At 37.7% G+C, this 23,385-nt stretch overlaps 1 protein-coding gene across 1 annotated transcript in view; it reads right to left on the bottom strand.

Annotated features, from left to right (window-relative positions):
* Positions 1-741: 741 nt before the first annotated feature.
* The window catches only part of slc12a2 (solute carrier family 12 member 2), a 69,574-nt gene continuing 46,930 nt past the window's right edge, over positions 742-23,385 (bottom strand). The window contains 10 exon segments of the mRNA XM_040123212.1: positions 742-850; positions 3,173-3,220; positions 7,070-7,120; positions 7,122-7,213; positions 8,207-8,286; positions 9,513-9,619; positions 10,997-11,137; positions 13,390-13,501; positions 17,156-17,255; positions 18,204-18,359. Coding sequence (XP_039979146.1) covers positions 3,179-3,220; positions 7,070-7,120; positions 7,122-7,213; positions 8,207-8,286; positions 9,513-9,619; positions 10,997-11,137; positions 13,390-13,501; positions 17,156-17,255; positions 18,204-18,359 — 881 coding nt within the window. The 3' untranslated portion in view covers positions 742-850; positions 3,173-3,178.

Raw genomic sequence — 23,385 nt, 5'->3', positions numbered from 1 at the left:
ACTTTCACCCAACAACATTTAAATTGTCTTCCAAAAAGTCCGCTATAAGCAGCAGTCCAAAATTGAGACAGAAGTGAGATCACTGTACTCCAACCAACAGTTCTGCTTGCACTAAAGAGTGTCAGCATCTGCTGTCAATAGTGAAGAGGCTGACATAATGACAATGATTCAGATTTGAATCTAACAGCTGTGTACTTTACTGAGTATTAGTCCAGGGATCCATGCCTCTGTGTTGTCTTGCTGACAGCAGTCTGCTAAATTAATTTGCTTCATAATACTCATGTTTTTAAGATGTTTATGTGCAAATTGTTTGCGTGCAAATCCCTCTTCATTTAAAAGAATTCTTTTTGTTTTATAATATTAATGATAATGTTGATATTTATGTATTATTGTATTTTACACAATATCAAGTTGTTCCAACACAAATCTCAGTTTAAATTCAGACAAATAATTAATGCCAAATTCCTAAAATTGTTTCTCTTCTTTGACGCTTTCATACTTTTCAGAGGTAGGCCACTAAATTGACGTTCTGACTGAAGAAATTAAAGCATGCAAAGCATAAAAATGCATTACCTACCAACAGATTTCTTTTACTTTGGTAACCAAAATGTGATGACATTTCTTAAACATACAAGCTGTGTGTGTATAGGGGATAACTTCGGTGACATTCACCACTGGACTAATATCCCAAAAACTGACATATAGTATTTCTTTCTCCCAGACTCACCTCCATCATCAAACAGCCACCAGACATCCACTGTGCCCTTCCCTTGTTTCTTCTGGAACTGCTGGCTGGCCTCCAGCAGCCTCTGGTCAGACACATTCAATGGTACAGTTGGACTCCTCTTGTCTGCAGATGTTTGATGATGGTTGCACATGTACACATTCACCACACCACACACCACAGAACATACAAGCAACACGAACAGAGGAGAACTCATTGAGATGGCAAGATAAAACTATAATTGCAATCATTTTGTTGGCCTGTTAGGAGTCCTGAGAGTGTAACTTATGTTAGACAGTAACCAAACATCCCGAGAGAACAGCATGTATTTTCTGTAGATATGTCAATTATGGATGAACATATGTGGTGTTTGGCTGCGTGAACTGTTTAGTATGTCTGTAGGATAACCTAACTTGTGTTTAAATGACAGCATGATTACTGTTATTTTGAAAAAAGGTGTGATGGTGAGTACTTAGAACATATTAAACTGTTCTAACAAAACTAAAAAGTAAAGCTATCAAACCTCTGCACCAAAGCTGCATTCAGTGTTTCCCCTGTATATATTTTTTTTATGGTTTAAAAGTACCATACCAGCAGTTTTACTTGTTTAAGCAAAATGTTGTATTACTTAAAATAAATGTTACTTTTGTAAATTGTTTTCCCAAGCTTCAAAGTAAGGAGTATAAAGTAAGAGTAAAAAGCAACAGACTGATAATCTGAGGCAATCTTTTCCTTTTTCCTTTCATGAGAGACTTCATGAGACTTCCCCCCTCCTTACTATGAAGTCTGCCTTCTTCAAGCCAGCACCTCAATAGAATAGTGAAAAATTTTAGATTGATTTCCTACCTTCCAGACAGCTCTGGTACAACTGTATAAAAAAAAGTAATCTGACTGAAGCTATCGGCAATAATGTCAAGAATCGGCAAGTTCATTTTAGGGTTGAACGGAATTACTATTTATTATGTGTCGGTCAGCTATGGATTGGTCAATGCTTTAAACTCTTGTATGTAAATTTTTATCTCAATTTGAATACGTTTGTATTTTTACATTGTTTTATGCGTAAAAATGATTGTGATATTATGGTATTTATGTTTGCATACTAGCTCATTTAAAATCCCCCCCAGGAGAACAAATAAAGTTTTTTGAGTGGAATTAAATGTAAAATGTCAGAAAGCACTGGAAAATTTCCATCACAGTTTTCCAGATCTGAAGATGACGTCCTCAGATTGCTTGTTTCTTCCAACCAAAAATCCCAAACCATTTTTTAAAATGATCCAGTGTACAAAGAGAAACACAGCAAAGTTCTCACGTTTGAGAAATTGTGATTAATACATTTCTGACTAATCATTTCATCACTAGTTAATATTCATTTTGTACTGAGGTGAATAGATAGAAAAGGCTGGCTTGAAGTTAGAAAATGGGCAATAAAATTAAAGTATGACTTGGAAAATAAGTCTGCAATAATGAGAAGCAGAAGTTGGTTGTAATTAATGGGTTAAAAAAGCAAGACCATTGATATGTTAATTAAGGGGGTGTCTTTATGTGAAGAGTCAAAGTCAGTGAACTGACTCAGTAATGTTACACAACAATATCAATCTAAAAATTAGACGCCATAAGATACTGGTAATACCAGACCAAGCAAGTCTGTAGCATTAAAACCTATGAGTGTACTGAATTGGGCAAGGTTAAATTTTATTGTTTTTAAATTCAACTTTTCATTTGTAAGAGGAAGAATGATTTTTCTTTTTCTTATAAAAGTTACAGTTGCTGTTTTGATACAGGTACTTTTTTTCTTATGTCTAGATGATTTCTTTAATTTGGGATTAATGAACCACAGGGGAGACACCATCAATACTGAACAGCAAACAGGCTCACGAGATAGCTGGACAGAGCTAGAAACATGAAAACAGGAGAGCAGTTTTCATCCTGGAAGAGAAAGCTACAGACCAGCTGTCACCTTTAGATAGAGAAGAAACAGTAGGCGAGAGACTGAAGACAGTTCAAGGAAATTGAAATGTTGGCACACAGTCACAAAATTACATACTCAAGACTTGGATTGAGTTAAAGGCACTGCCACAGACTGTATAGCTTCAGAGACTAGGCTTGAGCTACAAATTAGAGATTGTTAACAGGAGAGCAGGAGAAAGCGAGGAAAAGAAAAAATGTTATTCCCTAAAGCAACGAAGCTAGTGGCCCAGAAACATGGGACATACGGAGAGAGACACAAGACAGGGACAGCAGGGGTGAAAGACGGTATGTTAATACAAGAGGAATTCAAAATATACTATGAAAAACGAGGTGATGGAAAGAGAGAGCATGAGGAAAGGAAAATATGACGTGAGGAAAGTAGCACACCAAAGAGAACAAAAAGTTTTGGAGAAAGATAAAAACAAAGCAGAGAAAGAAAGAGAAAAACTTTAAGGCAACCCTGTAAAGTGGATCTCCTGCCTTTTTTCAACAGGGGCTGAGTTGTAGATTTGCCATCATCATCGTCATCTGGGAAATTTGAGACAAAAGGAGAGAAAAAAAAAATCATAATTGAGGTGAAATGCTGTTTTGATGTGTCATCAACTTAAAACCAAGGTTTCCTGTTCAAGGTTTAAGATGAAGGTAAGTATATTAGAAAATGTACAGATAAACAAAACATCAAAAATACAACATAGCAGACATACACATAGAGTGTGGTCCTGATGAGAACAATTAGCCATAAAATTCATGCTAACAGACTGGCATGCAGGTTCATGGAAAAACAACTTTCGCACAAGCTTTTCTATTTGCAGGAGTTTTAACGGAGAACTTTAACTTTTTCTCTTTGATTTCTGAGAAATTTCCCAGGCCTTGGCCTGAGCAATAAAACCAACAGCTCTGAGCCAGGAGTGTCTAGTTAAATAAAACTGGCTTCCACTGGTCATTTGGTAAGCAACATACATGGACCTTACATGTTTTTAATGTGAAACATATGTGGGAAGTATTGAATTTCATTGACAGTAATTTAATAATGATTTTTAAAAAAGTAGGAGCTATGAGAATTAAACAAGTGATTTAGAAAAGTATTTCTTTTAAAATGGCACTATATTGTTGTATTGATGGAATTACTGCCGCGGAAATGTTTGTGTGGCTATTAATCAAGATAACAGGTAATAATGGAAGAATTATTGAGTTTATATTCTTGGTAAACAGCATCAACAGCAAATTAAAACAGGACCCAAACATAAAACAGGGTCTTGGTCAAATATTATAAAATTTTGTAAAGTGATGCAAATTATGGTTACAACTATAAAACATACAGTAAGACCCAAGCGCTTATAAATTATAAAATTATCCCTTCATGGGTCAGTAGATTTGGGTGACATAATGGTATGTCCTTGAAGGGGGTTTGTTTTACATGATTTAATTTTGGCTTGTGTTAACTTAGCCCATCCTACATTTAGCATTTAAGACAATAAACTAAGCATTAAGTGGTAAATGGCTTTATTGTTCATGTATGAATTTAGCAACAACCAAATTTAACAACTATAAATATCGACACCGAACACTCTATCCAGACCTCATGAATCCAGACTGGATGAGGCCTGGTGATGTTGTTGGGAATGTTTTATACTAAAGTTCCCACAAACTGGGAGCAGTTTGTTTGTTTACTTGCTCTGCTCAGAGTTGTGTGGGTGGTAATTATACGCTATACTGATGGTGATCTCTCTCTCTCTGCGTCTCTCTCTTTCACACACAAACACGAACACAAACACAAACACACACAAACACACACAAACACACACACACACACACACACACACACACACACACACACACACACACACACACACACACACAAACACACACACACACAAACACACACAAACACACACACACACACACACGCACACACTATGGCCCAAGACATCTGTGGAGTAACAAACTGGACCCAGTGGGACGACTGGGGTCATGGATCACTGATGCGACTTCCTGTCAGGGCAACATGTGTGTGTGTGTGTGTCTGGGTGTGTGTGTGTGTTTGTGTACACGTCTTTGTATGATCTATATTGTGTGGACAAATTCTGGTTTGAAACCATTGTTGTGAGGACATTTTGGTATAGTGAGGACGTAAGACTTGGTCGTAAGGTTCAGGTTAGAGTTCGGTTAGAGTTACGCATTTATTTATGATGGTTAGGGTTAGGGGTAAGGGGCTGGGGTAGTTTTTCCCAAAGTGTGGGCTGTGGCAGTGAAGGTACTTCAGGTAGGCCGCAAGAGGTCATTTACAATAAATAAATGGAAAAAAGTTTTTAATTTTAACATAAAATATTTATAATTAAATATTTACATTTAAAAAAAGTAATCAGACCTAATAAAACAAAGCCATGGGATTGTAATTACGTGTTATTCTTCATTCATCTAACCTATTTTGATTCAGAATGTATTTTATATCTCCTCACTGGTGGGAGAATCGTAATTGATGGAATACCTCATCATTGGTGGTGAAAGAGTTAAAATGGAGTGGTGGCTATCAAGTGGCAAAAGAAAACTGTTAATGGACAATAAACTTAAACAAGTGAATCATCAGAAGATCAAAATCAATTCATGAAAAAAAGGTCTCGTAGAAGATACTCAAGTGAGTAACTATCACTGGGATTTACAATAGTTGGAGCAGAAGACAATCTCCTGCCTGTCCGTGTGCTATGCTCTGAAGTGCCACCAAATCAGGCCATGAAACCATGCAAGCTGCGCCATCATCCAGAAACTAAACATGGACAATATTCATCCAAGCCTCGAGAATTTTTTTAAAACAAGCTGAGAGAGTAGCTTAATCATAGAAAAGCAATTGAATCCATGTGTGTCGCCTAGATTGAAAACGCTAAGGCAGTGGAGGTGTCCTACCAAGTAGCAAAGCTGATTGCAAAAACCGGGAAGCCACACACCATAGGGGAGGATTTGATTTTACTTGCTGCCAAAGAGATGGTTGGAGTGATGTTTGGTGAGAAAGCAGCTAAACAACTTAACATGATTTCTTTGTCGGATAATAAAGTAAAGCATATGATGATTGGGCTGAAGATGTTTTGAAGCAGCTAGAGAGCAGTGTATGAGAAAACCCTTTCTATGCTCTCCAGATTGATGAGTTGACAGACATTGTAAGCTTGTAAAATTTGCTTGCTTTTGTCAGATATAAATATGATGGAGAAATACATCAATACTTTCATCAAGATTTACCCTCACATACTACACTGAAAATAGACTGGACAAAGTGTGTGGGACTAAGCACCGACAGAGCTTGGGCCATGGTGGGGAAACTCACTGGAGTTGTGAAAAAGGTCAAAGACGTGGCTCCCCTGGTTACAGCTGTTCACTGCAGTATCCAAAGAGAGGCACCAGCCACAAAGATGATGCCTGTGGATTTAAAGACTGCTTTGGATGAAGCAGTGACGACAGTAAATTTCATCAAAAGTTGTTCACTGCAGTCACACCTATTTGCCATGTTATGCGCAGAGATGGGAGACGACCACTGGCAGCTTCTCCTGCACACTAAAGTCTGGTGGCTTCACGTGGTAAGGTTCTCACTCGACTTTTTGAACTGCATGACAAAGTCAAGACATTTTTTGTGGGCTCCCGGTTTGAACTGTCAGATCAATTCCGTGACTACAAGTGGCTTTGTAAGTTGGTGTATAATCGTAATTGACGGAATACTTCATCATTGGTGGGGAAAGAGTTTGCGTTTGTCAGGCTGGCTGGGTTGTCACGGTCCAGCCACAAAGTGGGGGCTTTTCTGTCTGAGTTATTGTGAAAAACAACAACCGGTGTTGTGTTTTTATAAATGTTGTAATAATAATGTTCCAAAATGATGTACCTGGGAAAACCTTGGTTTGGGTGGGCCTCATAAGACTTCCAGATTTCAAACTGGGCCGCGGCAATCTTAAGCTTGGGAATGGCTGGGCTAGGGAATGAGTGAGTGTCCTCCCACTTACAGAAAGACCAAAGTGCGGTTGTGTGTGTGTGTATGTAAAGGCAGAATAAGAAGGCTATTGATGGATCTGTGAGAATGGTGTTAAACTGATTTCCTTGATGAAAAGCCTTCCTCTCATGGCCTGAACTGGTTTTTGAGCAACATAAACACACACACATATAGAATGTAGAAATAGAATGTTTATGGTATATAAGTGCGTTAATTACGTTAATATACAAACATATTCATCTAACTCCATAAATGATAATGTTTCTATTTCCCTACTGCCATGTCAATACCATCTCACCTGGGTGTCACAGTAAACAACAACTTTTTTATGAAGTCTGGTAGATAAAGTGGGAATATAAAAAGTAACTGAGCTGAATGTACATCTGTTCATAATGAGGCTGGCTAACCTTTCTGTATAGCTGGGCTGTTCTGGAGGCTGGTGGCTTTGGAGGACGGCTTGGATGAGTCAGCGTCAGAGTCTTTGCTGGTGTCTATGGACACGATCACATCTTTCATTCCTGAAGACTTTTCCTGGGAGGACAGCAGCTCATCTGGAAGGAAATGGAATGAGCAGACAGATTGAGATGAAAGTGAGTGAAGAAGAAAATATAAGGCAAGGAGAGGGGAAATAAAATGGTGAGAAATAAACTGTTTTTAAAAGTGTGAGGGTAAGAAAAAAAGAAAACAAGAAGAAAACTTTACTATAGAGTTAAGTAGTCTTCACACAAAAACACAAAAGTGACAGAGAAAAACAGTACCTCTCTTTTGGATTAAAGGGACACACAGGAGATTTAGCATTTTATTTCCCTAAAGATGGGGGAACTCACAAGAGACAATTTTTTAAACTAATTATCAAATTTGAAGCAGCAGAGTCAGAGATATTCTGACCTTTGGTCCCTTACTTTGTCAGGACTCAAAAAACATTGCTAAATTTCCCGTAGTGCAACTCACAGGATCTCTTCATTAGACCGTTCCTGTCTGGAAACACCCCTGTCGTTAAAACCTTCCACCCTAAGTTTGTAGCAGAGGCTTTCTGTTATGCACTGAGACAATCCTGATAATATCAACAAAAGAGGCCATCGAGTTGCATTATGGGAAATGTAGGTTCCAGCGATTTTGTTGCTTGACCCATAGAAAGGATAATGATTAGAATATCTTGACCTCTGCTGTTTCAATTTCTGACCATTTTTTTTATCCCGTCTCTCATGAGTTCCCCAAATTTATAGAAGGGTGATACTAAATGCTGAAAGACACCCCTCTTCCCCTTTTTGAAACCAGGCCTTTGGTTGTTCATGCTATCATTATAAACTCAACTCAAGGTTTGATCTGAGAAGTTATAGTATTCCAGTTTTGGCTTGATATTTGAACAGTTCGTCTGATTTAAAACATTGTGTTGATGAACAATTTAATTATTTTGTATGCCATTCTGGATACATTTTCCATATTGTGTTATATATCAAGACTGGAAAAAACATACTGATTTCCACCATGTTATTAAATACTTCTCTGGAACCATGTTTTGTATGTATACAAATGCCTGATACCTTGTCCTTGGATATGGGAAACATCCAGACCCTCTTTCAGTCGCAGAATAACAGCACCAAACTGAAAGTCAAAGGCATCGCTAAAAGGGAAAAACACATTCACAAGATTCACATCAGCACTGGACAGAATGAAGCATGACATGCTCACTAACCTAAACAGAGACTGAAGTCACAAAGACATGGACTATTTAAAAAGGAAGACAAATAAGCACTGCTGAAAGAACTGCACACAACAAATGCTAAGCTCAAACATCTTTCTCAGTCTTGTAGGTTGAATACAATGAAGAACTCATTCAGCTTAAATCCTTCACTCATAGTCTCACATGACTGTTCAGCAGGGAAAGAAGGTTTCTCATGAACAAATGCTGTACTCCTTTGTTAATACAAATACATGAAATTTGGTAGTACCAGCTCTCACTGTACAGTATATTCGTGACGAATACTTTGAGTTCTGGATATTCAGAATGAGTACAGTTTAGCAAAATGAGGAAACTGGCCATTGCCATAGCGTCTTTAACCTGGGGCCCTTGACCACCTTGTGGCAATTAATTTGTGGTCATTTAAGTCATTGAAAATATGTTAATAATTCATGCACAAATAAAATATATTATGAATTAAAATGATAGGGCTTTAAGGCAACTGCTGTATTTTTACACATCCCTGAGGCCCAAGTTAAAATGTAGTTTTAAAGACTTTAATTTTCCAGTATATATTGTGCTTACATTGTACATATTTCTAAATAAATTTGTGGTTAATCAAGTTACCACAAACTAAATCTTGCCCCAGGGTCCCATAACAGTGTAATTCAGTCCTGTGTCTGTGACTTCACGCATATATTACTGAAACCTGTCTGAGGAAGGGGATGCTGAGGTGGCAACAACTTCCCATTGGCAGTAGACATACTCCCTATTGCCTATAGTCTTTAAGTGTCATAGCATCTGTAAAAGCTGCTTCACTGCTCCACCAAAAAAATTATACATTTAATAAAATGTATCTTTCATTTTATTTATTGATTTACTAAAAAAATAATAAAATAATACTTCAAAATACTGTATTGGCCTCAATATAAAAACACTCTAAATGTAAGATGACCTCTCGTTTTGCAACACCTGAACCCGATTTTTTAAGTGTAATTTCCAGATGGGAAAAAAAATTGTCTAGGTTAAGGCTAATTCAGTAAGTAACTGTTTCCACCTTTCTTTAACCGTGGGTTGTCACATTAGAGCATTAGTAGAGGTCATTGGTAACTGGTGACTCTTTCCATTTATGCTTTGATAAGTCTCTTCTTTGCAGCAGCTCTACTCACTGGATCATACTAATGTAAGTCTCCACGTTCATCATGTCACCATCCCTCCAGTCATTCTTGAAGCCCAGCACCAGGGTGTTAGGCTTGAGGCGACCCAGGCCAGCAGCCTTGAGGGGGACGAGAATGGGAAACACAATCAAATGAATTCACACCTTGATTTATTAAAGGCTGGCTACTTTCCTAAGAATTACTGACAGAATGACAATATTCTGGAGAAAGAAGCTAAAAAAGTAGACATTCTGAGTGGATTGTTCAACCTGTCACTGGTGCCATGGTGCAAATTCTTACTAGATTCACTTTATTCACTCTCAGGGTAGTTATCACTTTCAGCTTTAACACTCATGATGTAAACTTTCGCACTATTGCTTATGACTCACCTATGTGAGCACTATTTCACAGGTGCCCGCTGGTTTAATTTCTCACCAGACCTGCACACCACAACATCATGAAACGTTTTAGTGCTATAAAACTAGTTTAAATTTAAGATGTTAAAAACCATATTTACGATTTACAGGTTTTCTATATTTTTTCTTCTTTTCAACAAATCCAATGTTTAGCCAAACGAACAATGAATGTATCCTACTAACAAGTATTGAGTATCCAAAACCTGATGTTATTCCTCTGTGCCATAGAGCTCCATTGTTGTCTAAAAACTATTAAAAACATCAGTGAGCCACACTGTTGCACTGATTGACATGTTCCTTCATTAACAACACTGTCCTGCTGACAGTAATACTCACAAGAGCACGAAATTTTGGTAAATCTTGAGCTTAATAAAATGAAAATTCTGTTTGATTAACAGAGCTGAGTGCGTAGAGAAGTCAGAAACTATTAAAAGATAGACAAACAGATCATTATATGGATCTTTTCATAAGATTTGTTGACTATAAAAAATATCTATAATATAATGTCAGTCTTACCTTTAAAGGGAATCTCTCTCTCCTCAAATTTTTTCTATTTCATCTTTCTTTTTTTGTTTGGAAACAATTGTTTATATGGGCCTATGCAGCCTAGTGAGAACTTGTATGTGATACTAGGCAATAAAAACGATATTAATTTGATCTGACATGCATTTTGATCATTTGAGAAAGTTTAGGGACATGTTGGGCCCAAATTTAATGACCTTTATAGGCTCTTGCAAGATGAATAAAATTATCCTCAACCAGAAAAACTAATTTCAAAAAAACGGTTTTCTTTCTTGCAACATTTTTGAGCAATTGTGAAAAATGTGCCATTAGATGCATGTGCTTATTAAAACCTACAAACATAAACGGAGCACAGTGAGCCAATACCGCTGGTTGTTGGTACTTCTTGTCACTTGCCGTGCAAGTCTAGAAGAGGTTTGACCAATGCTTCCTGGGAAATTAATCTCTGCGCATGGATTGGTAATTTATCTCATTGCAGTTTTTTGCTGTTTACTAACAAAGGCTTAATTCATTTGAGATATCATTTCTAGCGCCATTATAGCAGTGCTCTTTTCCTACCTGGAGCAAGTACTGTGTGCCCTGCCTCATGTCCTCAGCGAACACTGGTGTGTAGAAGGCTTTGGTCTCATTCTTCAGCAGCCACCGCTGGTACCGGGACTGGTCTGTGGCCAGATCTTTAAAGTTTGGCCTTCTGTAGCCCTATGGGAAGCACACACATACACACGCACACAAATACAAGTTTGCGCAGCTATTCTTGTCAGGACATTGCATTGACTTCAATACACTGTGGACAGCCTAATGCAAACCCAAACCCTACCCATAACCAATTCATGCCTAACACTAACCTTAATCTAACCTCAATTCACACCGTACCCCTAACCTTAACCAGGACTTTAGAAATGACTTTTGCCTCATTTGCCTCGTTTTGCCTCACTTTGGTCCACATGGGGACTTACTTGTTTGAAAAAGGTTGGTGTTTATTCCGGAAAAAGTCCAAAGAGGGGACAAAAACACATACACACATACAGCAAATATAACGAATCCAACACCCTTGCATTTAACATGCTGCAAGTTTGGAACAAATGAGATGATAACACAGATAAATCTGTAGGTCCACATTTCTAAGGTCAGATGTCAAAGGATGCTTAATTTAATCAGATTTTGATCCTAGACTGAAGAATTAAACCTTTAGAACAAAGTCTTCCTTTGAATCTCCTCATCAGGGAGTGTGTTTATTTTATAGACTTCACACAAAGCTATTCATCAACTAGGAAACTGCAATGCCATTAGCTGGGAAAGTTTACACAATTTAACCTGTGCTGAGGTCTTTCTCAGTCCTAATGGAGGCAATAGAAACATGCATGAGGGCAAATCAGAAGCCACTTGTGGAGGGTGGGATTCTGCAGAGCTAGAGCTACTAGACTGCACAGAGCCTGCATTCATCCAATCAAAATGGCCTTTCCATTTTGAAGCCATTATGCTTGGCCTGTATTTGTAGAAGGCTTTTTACTCTGTGTATATAGGACTGGAACAAACACATCAACTGTATCACCATTGTGGCTCACTAATGTGCTTTAAGGTGACGCAAAGACAGTTATACTGTTCCTGAGGAAAGATAATTAAGAATCACATAACTGTGATTTATGAGAGAGAAAATCAGCTTTAAATGAATAAATAATAAATTTAGAGCCTGAACATCGGTATGCTGCATATTTCAGCTAAATAGTAACAAGGAATGTCAGAAAACATATGTTTAAAAACAGAGTCTCCAAACATCCAACTATCTTCTCATAGCCTTCTCCTGCTTTGTGGGCAATTATTTTAATTTTCAGAGTGCTAGGCAGTTGCTTAGAGGGGCCCATGGCTGCTGATTGTTGGGCCGAGGTTTGAGGAGTCAGAGTATTGAAAAAACTTGAAAGCTGTATCACTTGGCCTTTCCTAATGATGATTGTGAACAATCCATTGGCATAACAAGCTAATTAAGGTCTGGGACCTTGGTAAAAGTTATCTGAGAGCTCAAATGCCTTGGGGTGCCCAAACCTTTGTATGGTGCTACTTTCTTTTTTTTTCCACTCTTGCTTAAAATATTGAAAAGAATGTTTCACCTTTAACTTTATGCCCTTTGACAATTAGTTCATCTTCTACTCACTTAACTATTCACAGAAACAGAAATTTTGACCAGGGGTGCCCAAACTTTTTCATGCCACTGTATATGACTTTCTAAGAGCTGATGGAACAGGTAGACAAAAAGTCACAGCTACCTGAAAGAAAAGGATTGGCAGGTAAGTTTAATGTATGATTTGGCTCCTCCATGCTGTTGTGCCTGTACTGCTCTGTGTGCAATGAAGCAGCTAATTACACAGCTAAAAAAAAAGCAATTCCCAACTGACTTTTAAGGGTCAGCCCTAGAGCTAAGTAAGGACTTCACAGACCCACTAAGTAATGGGTTGACACATACTGTAGTTGGTGTGACCCCATCCAGGGGCCCAAGCCCCTCTTTCAGCTCAGTTGCTAGTCAATGACATTAGGTTTTGTGGGAGAAACAGTTTGCTGAAGCAATTGTGATGGATGTTGATGTAGTTGGGACAAAATCTGACCTTTTAAATTAGCTATATTACAGCTGGTGCATCAGGAATGCAAAGGGTTGAAATTATAGTTTGGTTATAGTTTCATTAGGTCCATTTCATACTTAAACTTCTAATGATGTTAATAACTGTTGACTGTGTGACATGTAGTCAACATGTTTACATTATATAGTCTGTCTGAAAGCTGTTTTTCAAAAAACATCTGTAGTATTTAATTAGATTTTTTCATCAATAATATCAAATTTGTCTGAGCTGGTAGCATTGTAAGTCTCTGAGGCAATTTAGGACCATATATGGGTTTTTAGAACATTGTTTTAATAACCACAAAAGGTAAAAAAAACAAACAACAACAGAGTATCTGCTCACCGTGCGAATATGACCACAGATCATTAGGCCTACGTTCTTGGTGAAGCTGTGGACCAGGTCCAGAAGAGCTGGTCGAGAGTTGGGGTAACCAGTCATCACCAAACACTGGGGTCTATAGTCAGAGATATCCAAGAGAAAACATCAACACGTCAGTATTAATGTCAGGTTTTACTTTATATATAAACTATTTAATACTTTTATCTTTTGCCGTGACATTTACAGAATTACTAGCTTTGAAATCTGCAGCAACTGTTTCTTCTGACCTTCACAGTGGCCTCTAGTCTTCTTAGCAAAGGACAAAAAACTGGAGCAGAGTAGCGCACATCAAAGCAAATATGTTAAGCACCATGGGATTTAATGGAGGCGATGAGAGGAGAAAAGAAGGAACTCAGAGGAACACACAAGTCATTCTGAGGACCCCATCAGATGCCTTTTAATCTCCTGCTTGGTTTGCTGCCATGGAAACAGTCCAAAGGCACATTATCCCTAATACATCCTCAAAAACACCACTGCACAATATGCTACATGTGTAAGCATTCAGAGCATGAAGGCATGTAAGCATGGTGGATATATAAATAACACTGGCTTCTTGTGGTTAAATATTTGAAACTGATTTAGGTGAATTTCAAGTTTATGGATCATCAACTTATTACAAATTACAAATTATGCCAATAAATATCATTTTATGATCGATCATTTGTCTACCAGTAATGCTGTAGTTGTATTGTTTTTTTCTTACTCTAATTTACTCTAATCAACAGAAGTTAGTCTGTGAGAATAAAACCTTTACTGTTACCTTTCTTTGAATTCCTAATGTGTTCGGTTTCCACCTCCACGCATTCTCTACATTTTTTGAGATGGTAAAACTGTACAAACGTTTCATGAAGTAAATGCTGTTTACATTGGCTACGTATTGCCACGAATAGGGTTAGGTGATTCAGTATTATCATCTGACAATTTATAGGGGAATAATATCCTGACAATATGATCATTTCTGTTCTACAGATCTGTTGTACAAATTAATGGTTCAAAGCAAGCTGTGAATCAAAACTAACAAAATTAGTTTACTTATAATTTAAGTTTATATGTAACACATGAAGAGTGGTCTCATGTGATGCGTAACACTGAGGCCCAGTTCATTCACATAATGACTTCAACCATATCATCTAGCCCCAGCCACCAATAAAGTTCTAAATTTCAACCCACAGCATAAGATACTAAACTGCTTTTTCTCTGTGGCTTGATTTATTTACTGAGCAAACTTGCAGCAAACTGGCAAACTTTGTACACAGCATCGGTGTACTACACTTGTAAACTATATACTATGTTGGACAGTAACTGCAGTATGTGAAGCGTTAGCCACAGTTTGGCAGTAGGCTTCGATTCACTTTGGGCCACAACTTGATAATCATCCAACCAATTTGGCAAACCTTACCACAAAGATTTACTGGGCTGAGTATCAAAACTCAATATTTTTTGAGTACTGCCTGAAATAGGTCCATAGAATTAAGTATTAAAAACTATCAAGTACAGAAAGTTGTTATTGAATGCTTGGTCTTGTTTATTTATTTTTTGATCATAGACTTTATTTCCTGATCTAAATCAGAAAACTTTTCTAACTTTAGACTACTATGTTAAGGCAACTTGCTTTATAAAACGCTAATGCATGTTGACACGTTTTATCAAGCTGAAAGGGTTACAACATGTTAATGTTCTGTTTATGTTGTTATATTGGCACCAATATTTGAAAAAAATTACCAACAGGCCTAACATGGCAGATCTAACCTGTCCACAGGAGTGCTATAAAACAAAAAAAACACTCCATAAAGTTTCAGAGAATAAGGTATGGCCTGGCATATGTATACATGAGAAAATAAATATGATGTACATTTGAAGTTTAGGTGAAATTTAAGTAGCTGTAACCTGTCACATAATTGTACATAATTTTTTCATAAATGTCCATTGGTGTCATATGGCCAAAGTTATTGGAACCCTGGAATTTCAAGTACATAATTCAGAATATCCTCAGATATAAATGCAAATGAACCAATTTTGTATAACATGAGTTTTTGAATAAAATGTCAAAGGTTACCAGAGAAAAGAAAAACAAAACAAAAAAAAACAACAACAAAACAACGTGCATTATAGTGAAAAAATACCCCAAACGCAATTTCTGATGAATTCACATTATTTCCTCAAACAAAATAAAAAAATCAATAAAACTCACCTGTGTTTAATTTTCAGTGTTCACATGACCTGAATTGACCAATGAATGATGGTTTTACTTCATAAAAAGGGACTGATTGTTTCCAGTTCCTTACTTATAATGGCGAACACAAGAGAGCTCTCTGAGAACATTAGAAATGTTATCAAAAAACATAACAATTCCAATCCCTGTTTCGACAGTTGGAAAATGTTATCAAGAAGTTTCACAGTCATAAAACTGTTAAGATGCTTCCAGGACATGGCAGTAAGAAGAAACTCAATGAGAGAAAACTGCAAAGGTTGTTGCAGATTGTGGAAAAACCACCACACAAGACATCTAAAGTGCTTTAGGGTGACCTGGAGTAATCTGGAGTGGTTTCAGACCATACCATGCACCGCACAATAAACCAAGTAGGGCTTCATGGATGAAGGCCAAGGACACCAATATTGAAAAAATGGCAGAAAAGGCAAGATAAATGTATGCAAAAACTTTAATAGATAAGCTGTAGTCTTTCTGAGAGAATGTGCTATGGAGAGATGAAACCAAAGTAGAGCTTTTTCGGGATGCACTGCTTCAGTTTGTTAACAGGCGACGAAATGAAGCCCATAGGGAAAAGAACACCCAATTACAGTAAAACATGGTGGAGGTTTTTTCATGCTGTGGGGCTGCCTCTGTTACTGGCGGCATTGAATGTATCAAAGGTATGATGAAATCAGAAGATTACCAAGCCATTTTAGAGCGAAACATGTTACCCATTGTCAGAAAACTAGGCTTGAGGCAAAGATCTTTGGTCTTTAAGCAGGATAACGACCCAAACCATACATGCAGCAGTACAGCAGATCAAAAGAAGGGTTGAAAAGGAAAAGATGGACTGTTTTAAACTGGCCAGCAATGAATCCTGACCTAAATCCCATTGAAAACCTTTTGGCGGTGTTCAATGGAATTTAGCAATGGTAAAAGCTCTTTTAAGTTTGCAGGAGTCCTTTTTGCTGCCAAGGGTACCACAAACCATTATTAGTGAGGGGTTCCAATAATTATATCCAGAGTACAGTTTGTGTTTGTATTTTTTCACTATTATACAAGTTTAGTTTTTTTCTTTTTGTTCAGACATTTTATTAAAAAATTGCTTCTTTTTCATTTCTGGAGATATTCTGAGTTATGTACTTGAAATTCAGGGGTGCCAATAATTTTGATAAAATGACACTAATTTACATTTATGGAAAAATGAATGCCAATAATTTTGACCAGGACTTTATATCACTAACAAATATGGTAAGTAGGATATTCTGTACCAATAGGGTCTGATCATAGCTACAGTGTGTTTCAAAACATTAGTCTATAGGTAATGCTTTAGTATGCTAACAAATGATCTGATTAGTCTGGCAATATAAAAGGTAAGCTATTAGCATGCAAATGGCCACAACTCAGTGCCCATCTACACTTTCAATCTGATAAGATTGCTGTTTTTTTTTCAGAAAAATACTCCCTGGTTCAGTATTAATGACAGTAACTACAGGTGGGTTTTGTTAGTTAATACGGATGGTTCTTTGAACTTGGTACCTGAAGTTCTTGATGTGGTCCTCCACTCCGCTGAGGTGCAGAGTGTGGGTCAGGGCCTGGTGGTAGGTCAGAGCCTGGGTCGATGAGCCCCAGTTCACATCTGGAGGGGAGGACACATGCAGGCAGAAACACACTGTGCAATTAGGAAGTGTGTTTAAAGGTCGTGCTGCTGGGAAAAAAGATGTCTGACTCGTGTGGTGTTACAGGCATTGAGACGGCCTCCTTTGTGTGTGTAGCTGCATGTCAAACTGAGTATGCAACACAGGTGCACAAGGCCAGCTTTGTGTTTGAAGAGGTACAAGGATGTGTGTTGGGTGGTGGAACAACTTGACAGCTCAGTAACATGTAGCAGTGTGATATATTAATTCACAGGTTATTCCAGGTTATTTTTAGTCGAGCTTAGGGCAAAGACTGGAGGTGGGGGGAAACCGTTTACTGAGCTCCAAAGTCAAAACACTCCAGCTGACTCTATTTAACCTGTATTGTTCTACATGTGTGACTGCACAATTTTTGGACAGAAATAAAGAAAAGATTTAGTGTATTAGATTAGTGTATTAGTGTATGTAAAACATCTTCAGCTTATTATGTTAATATCGTGATTTATCTACGGTACGTAACTTTTGCAATACTTACATTTTTGTTCTGAAAACTAAAATGGTAGTTTGCCGAGCTAGGATAACATATTTCCTGGGCCTAGTTTATTTACATGGAGTATCGGGTCTATCAAACAACATATAGATCTGTGGAATATTTAGCTGTGGGGAATATTGAAAATATTTCATAACATACCTTCAGCCTATGATGTTAACATTTTGGTTTATCTATAGTAGCTAATGTTTGCTATATTTTTCTTGAATCAAATTTTGTTTTGAAAGCTACTATCCTAGTTGGCTAATGCTCCACTACAATGCTAACTGGCTATACCTGGCAACACTGCTACAGGTGGAGATAATCAACAGAGGTGCTGGACCAATTAATAAATGCTTATTTACCAAAATACAGCTGAAAACACAAATAAAATGTGCCAATTTAATACTTTGTAACTCACCTGGCTTCTTGTAGCTGACATAGATATAGAGACCCAGAACAATGACGTTGGTGAGGAGAGCAGCCCACCAGTTGATGACAAACATCACCACACAGCACAGTATGGCTCCAGCAAGAGAAACCCACATGTTGTAGTATTTGAAGCTGGGGCGCCACCCTGCAGCACCAATGAATGCAAGTCACAACGTAATAACAAAGACAAAGGACGTTTAAAAACATAAAACAAACTCAGAGTGCTAGTCACATACAGACGGGTGACAAATTAAAGGAAAAACCTGAATAAATGAGTGGAGAAAAATAACAGATGATTCCACACAGGTGCACTGCATTGGTAAAATTAAGCAATTAGCATTCAACCCAGCTCTGTGGCATATATAAAAATGCTGAGAAGGCCCATTTGATTCTGATTTGGTATCAAGATGACAAGAGTAAAGATCTAAGTGACTTTGAAAGAGGGTTAATTGTTGGGCATGGATGGAAGGAATTTCAGTCAAAAAGACTGAAGGGCTGCAGTGCATAAACCCATCATTACAAAGATGAATGCACATTTGAGAGTTAAGTGGTTTAAAAACCATAGGTACTGGTTTACAGAGGTGTGGAAAGAGGTGATATGGTCAGATGAGTCATCCTTCACCGTATTCTCGACAAGTGGGCGACTGCATGTGTGGCGTACACCAAGAGAGCGGTACAGACCTAGTTTGGATCCACTTTTCCCCTGCTGACCTAGTTTGGATCCACTTTTCCCCTTAAAGGGAAGGGTAACTAAAAATCAATACAAACTTGTTCTGAGTGATCACTTTTATCCTATGATGAAACATTTCTATCCTGATGTGAGGGGTCTCTTCTGTGACAATGCCCCCATCCATAGAGCATGAAGGGTCACTGAATGGTTTGATGAGCATAAAAATGATGTAAATGATGATACGGCCTTCGCAGTCACCAGATCTCAACCCAACTGAAAACCTAAGGGAGATGTTGGACTGACGTGTTAGACAGCACTCTCCCCCACCATCATCAAAACACCAAATGAAGGAATATCTTTCGGAAGAATGGTGTTACATCCCTCCAGTAGAGTTCCAGAGACTTGTAGAATCTATGCCAAGGCGCACTAAAGCCGTTCTGGCGGCACATATTGCACCAAGATGTTACTTAGACAATTTATGTTGTTTTTTCCTTTAATTTGTCACCTGTCTTTACTATATGGGTATTATAATGTTCACAAAATTAATGATTATGGTTAAATGAGCAAATGCACTTAATGTTAAGGTTGAGCAGAAGTTCAATTTGTCAAGGACTCCTTAACTGACCAAATTAAGTCACATCTGCAATTCAAAAGACTAAAAATCAGATGAAACCGTGGTAATCCTCCATGAAAGGGAACCTTTTCCAATTATTTTCATTATTAACTTGGTCTTAACATAGTAAATGTTGCTGTTGAAGACTATAGATAAAGTTAAAGTTGCAGTTGGGTATGTGCTTGGGTTAAAGAATGGGAGTTAGCTGCCTGTTAGATTGGAGTCGGAAGGTTATACCAGCTATTAGGGACCATATTTATTTACTGGGTACCACAAAAACTAGACTAGTGGGATTTTAGTGATGGGATACAGTGGACTGTGTGCCGTTACACAATGACAGTCTAAAACAAACAACAGGACATAAAGGGTACATTGATGGTGTTGTTCCTCTCAGTACCATAAAGGGGGTTTATGTGTCCCTGAGAGCGTGGAGAGATTGGCCCTGAAGAGGCCAGAACACAAATGGGGTTTATAGTTTGTGGTTGCAAAAACAGGAAAAGATCCATTGGTCAACTTCTGTATTACTGCTGGCCTTTAATTGAGTCATGTACCATTTAAGTCCATGTATTTACATGACCTGCTTGCAGGAATTAGAAGCAGATAAAGAATCTGTACCTGAAGTTCTGCTAGAGCTTTGGTATTGAGGGGGAGAAAAGCAGAGCTCAATATATATTTTATATTAAAAAAAAACTAAAAAAAACAATCCATTTCATTCAGCTACACATTCTACTGTGTAAAGGGTCAGTTCACCCAAATTACAAAAATCCATGCAGATAGCTTTATCTGTATTTGGCATACTAAAATACTGTAACAGCTGTAACCTACTGGTTTACTCCTTACTTTTTACCAACTACTTGATCCAAATACTATAGGTCCTGATTCAAAACTATTACACTGGTAAGCTCAAAATACTGTACATAAAAGCTGACCTGGAAGATTCTGACTCCTAAAGTTGACATTACACAATTAACTACATTTTTTTCAGTCATGACAACTCATTACTTTGCTAATTTTCTTTGGTCTGCAAACACACTCCATTAATAGTCCAATAAAAGAGTGACGTTACAGAGCCAGGCTTCTTTTCACTCCCAAATGATCCTGGCCTGCAGAGAACACATTGTCGAGACTAGGGATGTGCGTTATTACTCGACTAAACGTTTGAGCAATGCTGCCTTCGCTAGTCGGCAACAAAAAGACTAATCGGTTTAACTAATTAATAATATTTTATTAATGTACAACCCCAGTTAACTTTTTATCAAATTATTTACGAAGCTAATCTTTTCAGCTGATAAACTGATGGTCAGCACTAGCAAAAAATGAGAAGCCTGCTAATGTTGCCGGAATGTTTTGTACATTTCTATTTGCTAATAAAAAAGATTAAATTACAATGTATTGGATTGGAATAAGAGACATATCCCCAAACCTGGAAAAATAAAACCCAAACTGTCCGCATAGATAGATACAACTGGAGGTAAGTGAGAATGCATTTCGTTTATTCTGGTGAACCAACCCTGTATGAACACATACCTAGCAAATAAATAGGATAACAATTTTTGTACAGTGTACACAACATTGGTGTACACCACCACCTCTGAAAAACCTACAAATATGTTCAGATATTTCTATGTAGTTCAGTCCCTCAACTCAGTGTAAACGAGGAGTTCTCCAACTGGAGGGTGGGACCCCCTGGGGGGGCATAGAGCCACAAAACAACAGTGATGTATTCTACATTCAAAAGGACTTAAAAATGCCAGAAGCTTTTTGTTTCAGTTTAACACAACTGTCACTCAAAATCATTACTCAATGAATCATTTAAAATAACTCATCTGATGTGGCAGTGTTTCAGTAACAGTGACCCATACATTTAGGTACATACAGTTGGGTACGTAAGTATTTGGACAGTGACAAAATTTATGTAATTTTGCCTCGGTACACCACCATAATGGATTTGAAATGAAGCCATTAAGATGTGATTGAAGTGTAGACTTTCAGCTTTAATTCAAGGGGTTCAACAAAAGTATCATATTAACTGTTTAGGAATTAAAGCCTATTTTTTTTTTTTTTTTACATAGTTCCTCAATTTCAGGGGCTCAAATGTAATTGGACAATTGACTGACATCAGTTTCATGGCCAGGTTTGGCCTGTGTTCCCTTGTTATTTCACGATAAATTAAGCAGATAAAAGGTCTGGAGTTGATTCAAAGTTTAGATTTTGCATTTGGTAGCTGTTCATGGGAACTCTCAATATGCGGTCCAAAGAGGTATTGATACAAATGAGGGAGCCTCATTAGGCTGAGAAAAATCAGGCAGATGGCAGAAACTTTAGGTATTGCCAAATCAACAATTTGGTATATTCTTAAAAAGAAGGAATGCACTGGCAAGCTCAGCAACACCAAAAGGTCTGGAATGCACGGAAGACAACTAAAGTGGATGATCGCAGAATTCCTTCCTTGGTGAAGAAAATCCCCTTCACAACATCTGGCCACTCTCGAGGAGGTAAGCGTATCATTGTCAAAGTCTGCAATCAAGAGACACCTTCATGAATGTAAATGTAGAGGGTTTAACACAAGGTGTAAACCACTGGTAACACTCAAGAACAGAAAGGGCCAAGATTCGATTTTGCCAGAAAACATCTAAAAAAGCCTGCTCAGTTCTGGAACAAGATTCCTTGGATAAATGAAACCAAGATTAACTACTACCAGAATTAAGAGAAGAGTATGGAGAACGAAGGAACGAATAATGATCCAAATCATCGGTCATCCGGTGGAGGTAGTGTTATGGCATGGGCATGTACAGCTGCCAAAGGAACTGGGTCACTGGTGTTTATTGATGATGTGACTGCTGATAGAAGTAGCAGGATGAATTCTGAAGTGTATAAGGCTATAGTATCTGCTCAGATTCAGCCAAATGCTGTATAACTGATCGGACCTGCTTCACAGTACAGATGGATAATGACCCAAAACATACTGTGAATATCCTACAAAAATATCCATCAATGGCCAAGTCAGTCACCTGACCGCAACCCAACTAAGCATGCTTTTCATTTACTGAAGACAAAACTGGTGGCAGAAAGAACCACAAACAAGCAGCAACTGAAGGTGGCTGCAGTAAAGGCCTAGCAAAGCACCTCAAGGGAGAAAACTCAGCATTTGGTGATGTCCATGGGTTCCAAACTCCAGGTAGTCATTGACTGCAAAGGATTTTCATCCAAGTATTAAAAATAATCCTTATATTTATAATTATGTTAGTTTGTCCTATTACTTTTGAGATTCTGAAAATAAGGGACCATGAAAAAAATGGCTGTAATTCCTAAATGGTTAATGCGATATTTTTGCTCAACCCCTCGAATTTAAGCTGAAAGCCTACACTTCAATCAAATCTAAATGGCTTCATTTCAAATCCATTGTGGTGGTGTACAGAGGCAAAATTACGAAAATTGTGTCACTGCCCAAATTCATATGTACCCAACTGTATTTAAATGCAACGATATAGTTATTGGTTGAATGAAAGAAAGGTCGTCACTGGAGGGTGGGGGGCAAGGGAGAGGAAGGTAGGAGCATATTGGAACCCCCATATTAACAGCCAATTACAACACTGATATTCACCAGACATCTGACTGCATTATATAGCTACAATTACAGTAATGAGGGAAGAAGTGGAGAGTAAAAAAGTAATTTACTTTTGACAAAAAAATGCATCGCCAATCATTTGCATGCTATCTATTTCACATTCTCTTTTTATAATTTCTTTCTCAAACTACTGTATTTGATGCTTGACAAAATTTATTGTACTATTAAAATGAACGTCAGAGAATTTGACAAAATTTGATTTTTCCAAATGAAATTTTTGGAAACATTTTAAAACCAAGATTTTTTCCCTAAAAGTTGTC

This window comes from Xiphias gladius, unplaced genomic scaffold (genome assembly GCF_016859285.1).
Source record: "Xiphias gladius isolate SHS-SW01 ecotype Sanya breed wild unplaced genomic scaffold, ASM1685928v1 HiC_scaffold_1481, whole genome shotgun sequence".
Taxonomy (NCBI): Eukaryota; Metazoa; Chordata; class Actinopteri; order Istiophoriformes; family Xiphiidae; genus Xiphias; species Xiphias gladius.
This window is presented reverse-complemented; position numbering and strand designations above follow the sequence as displayed.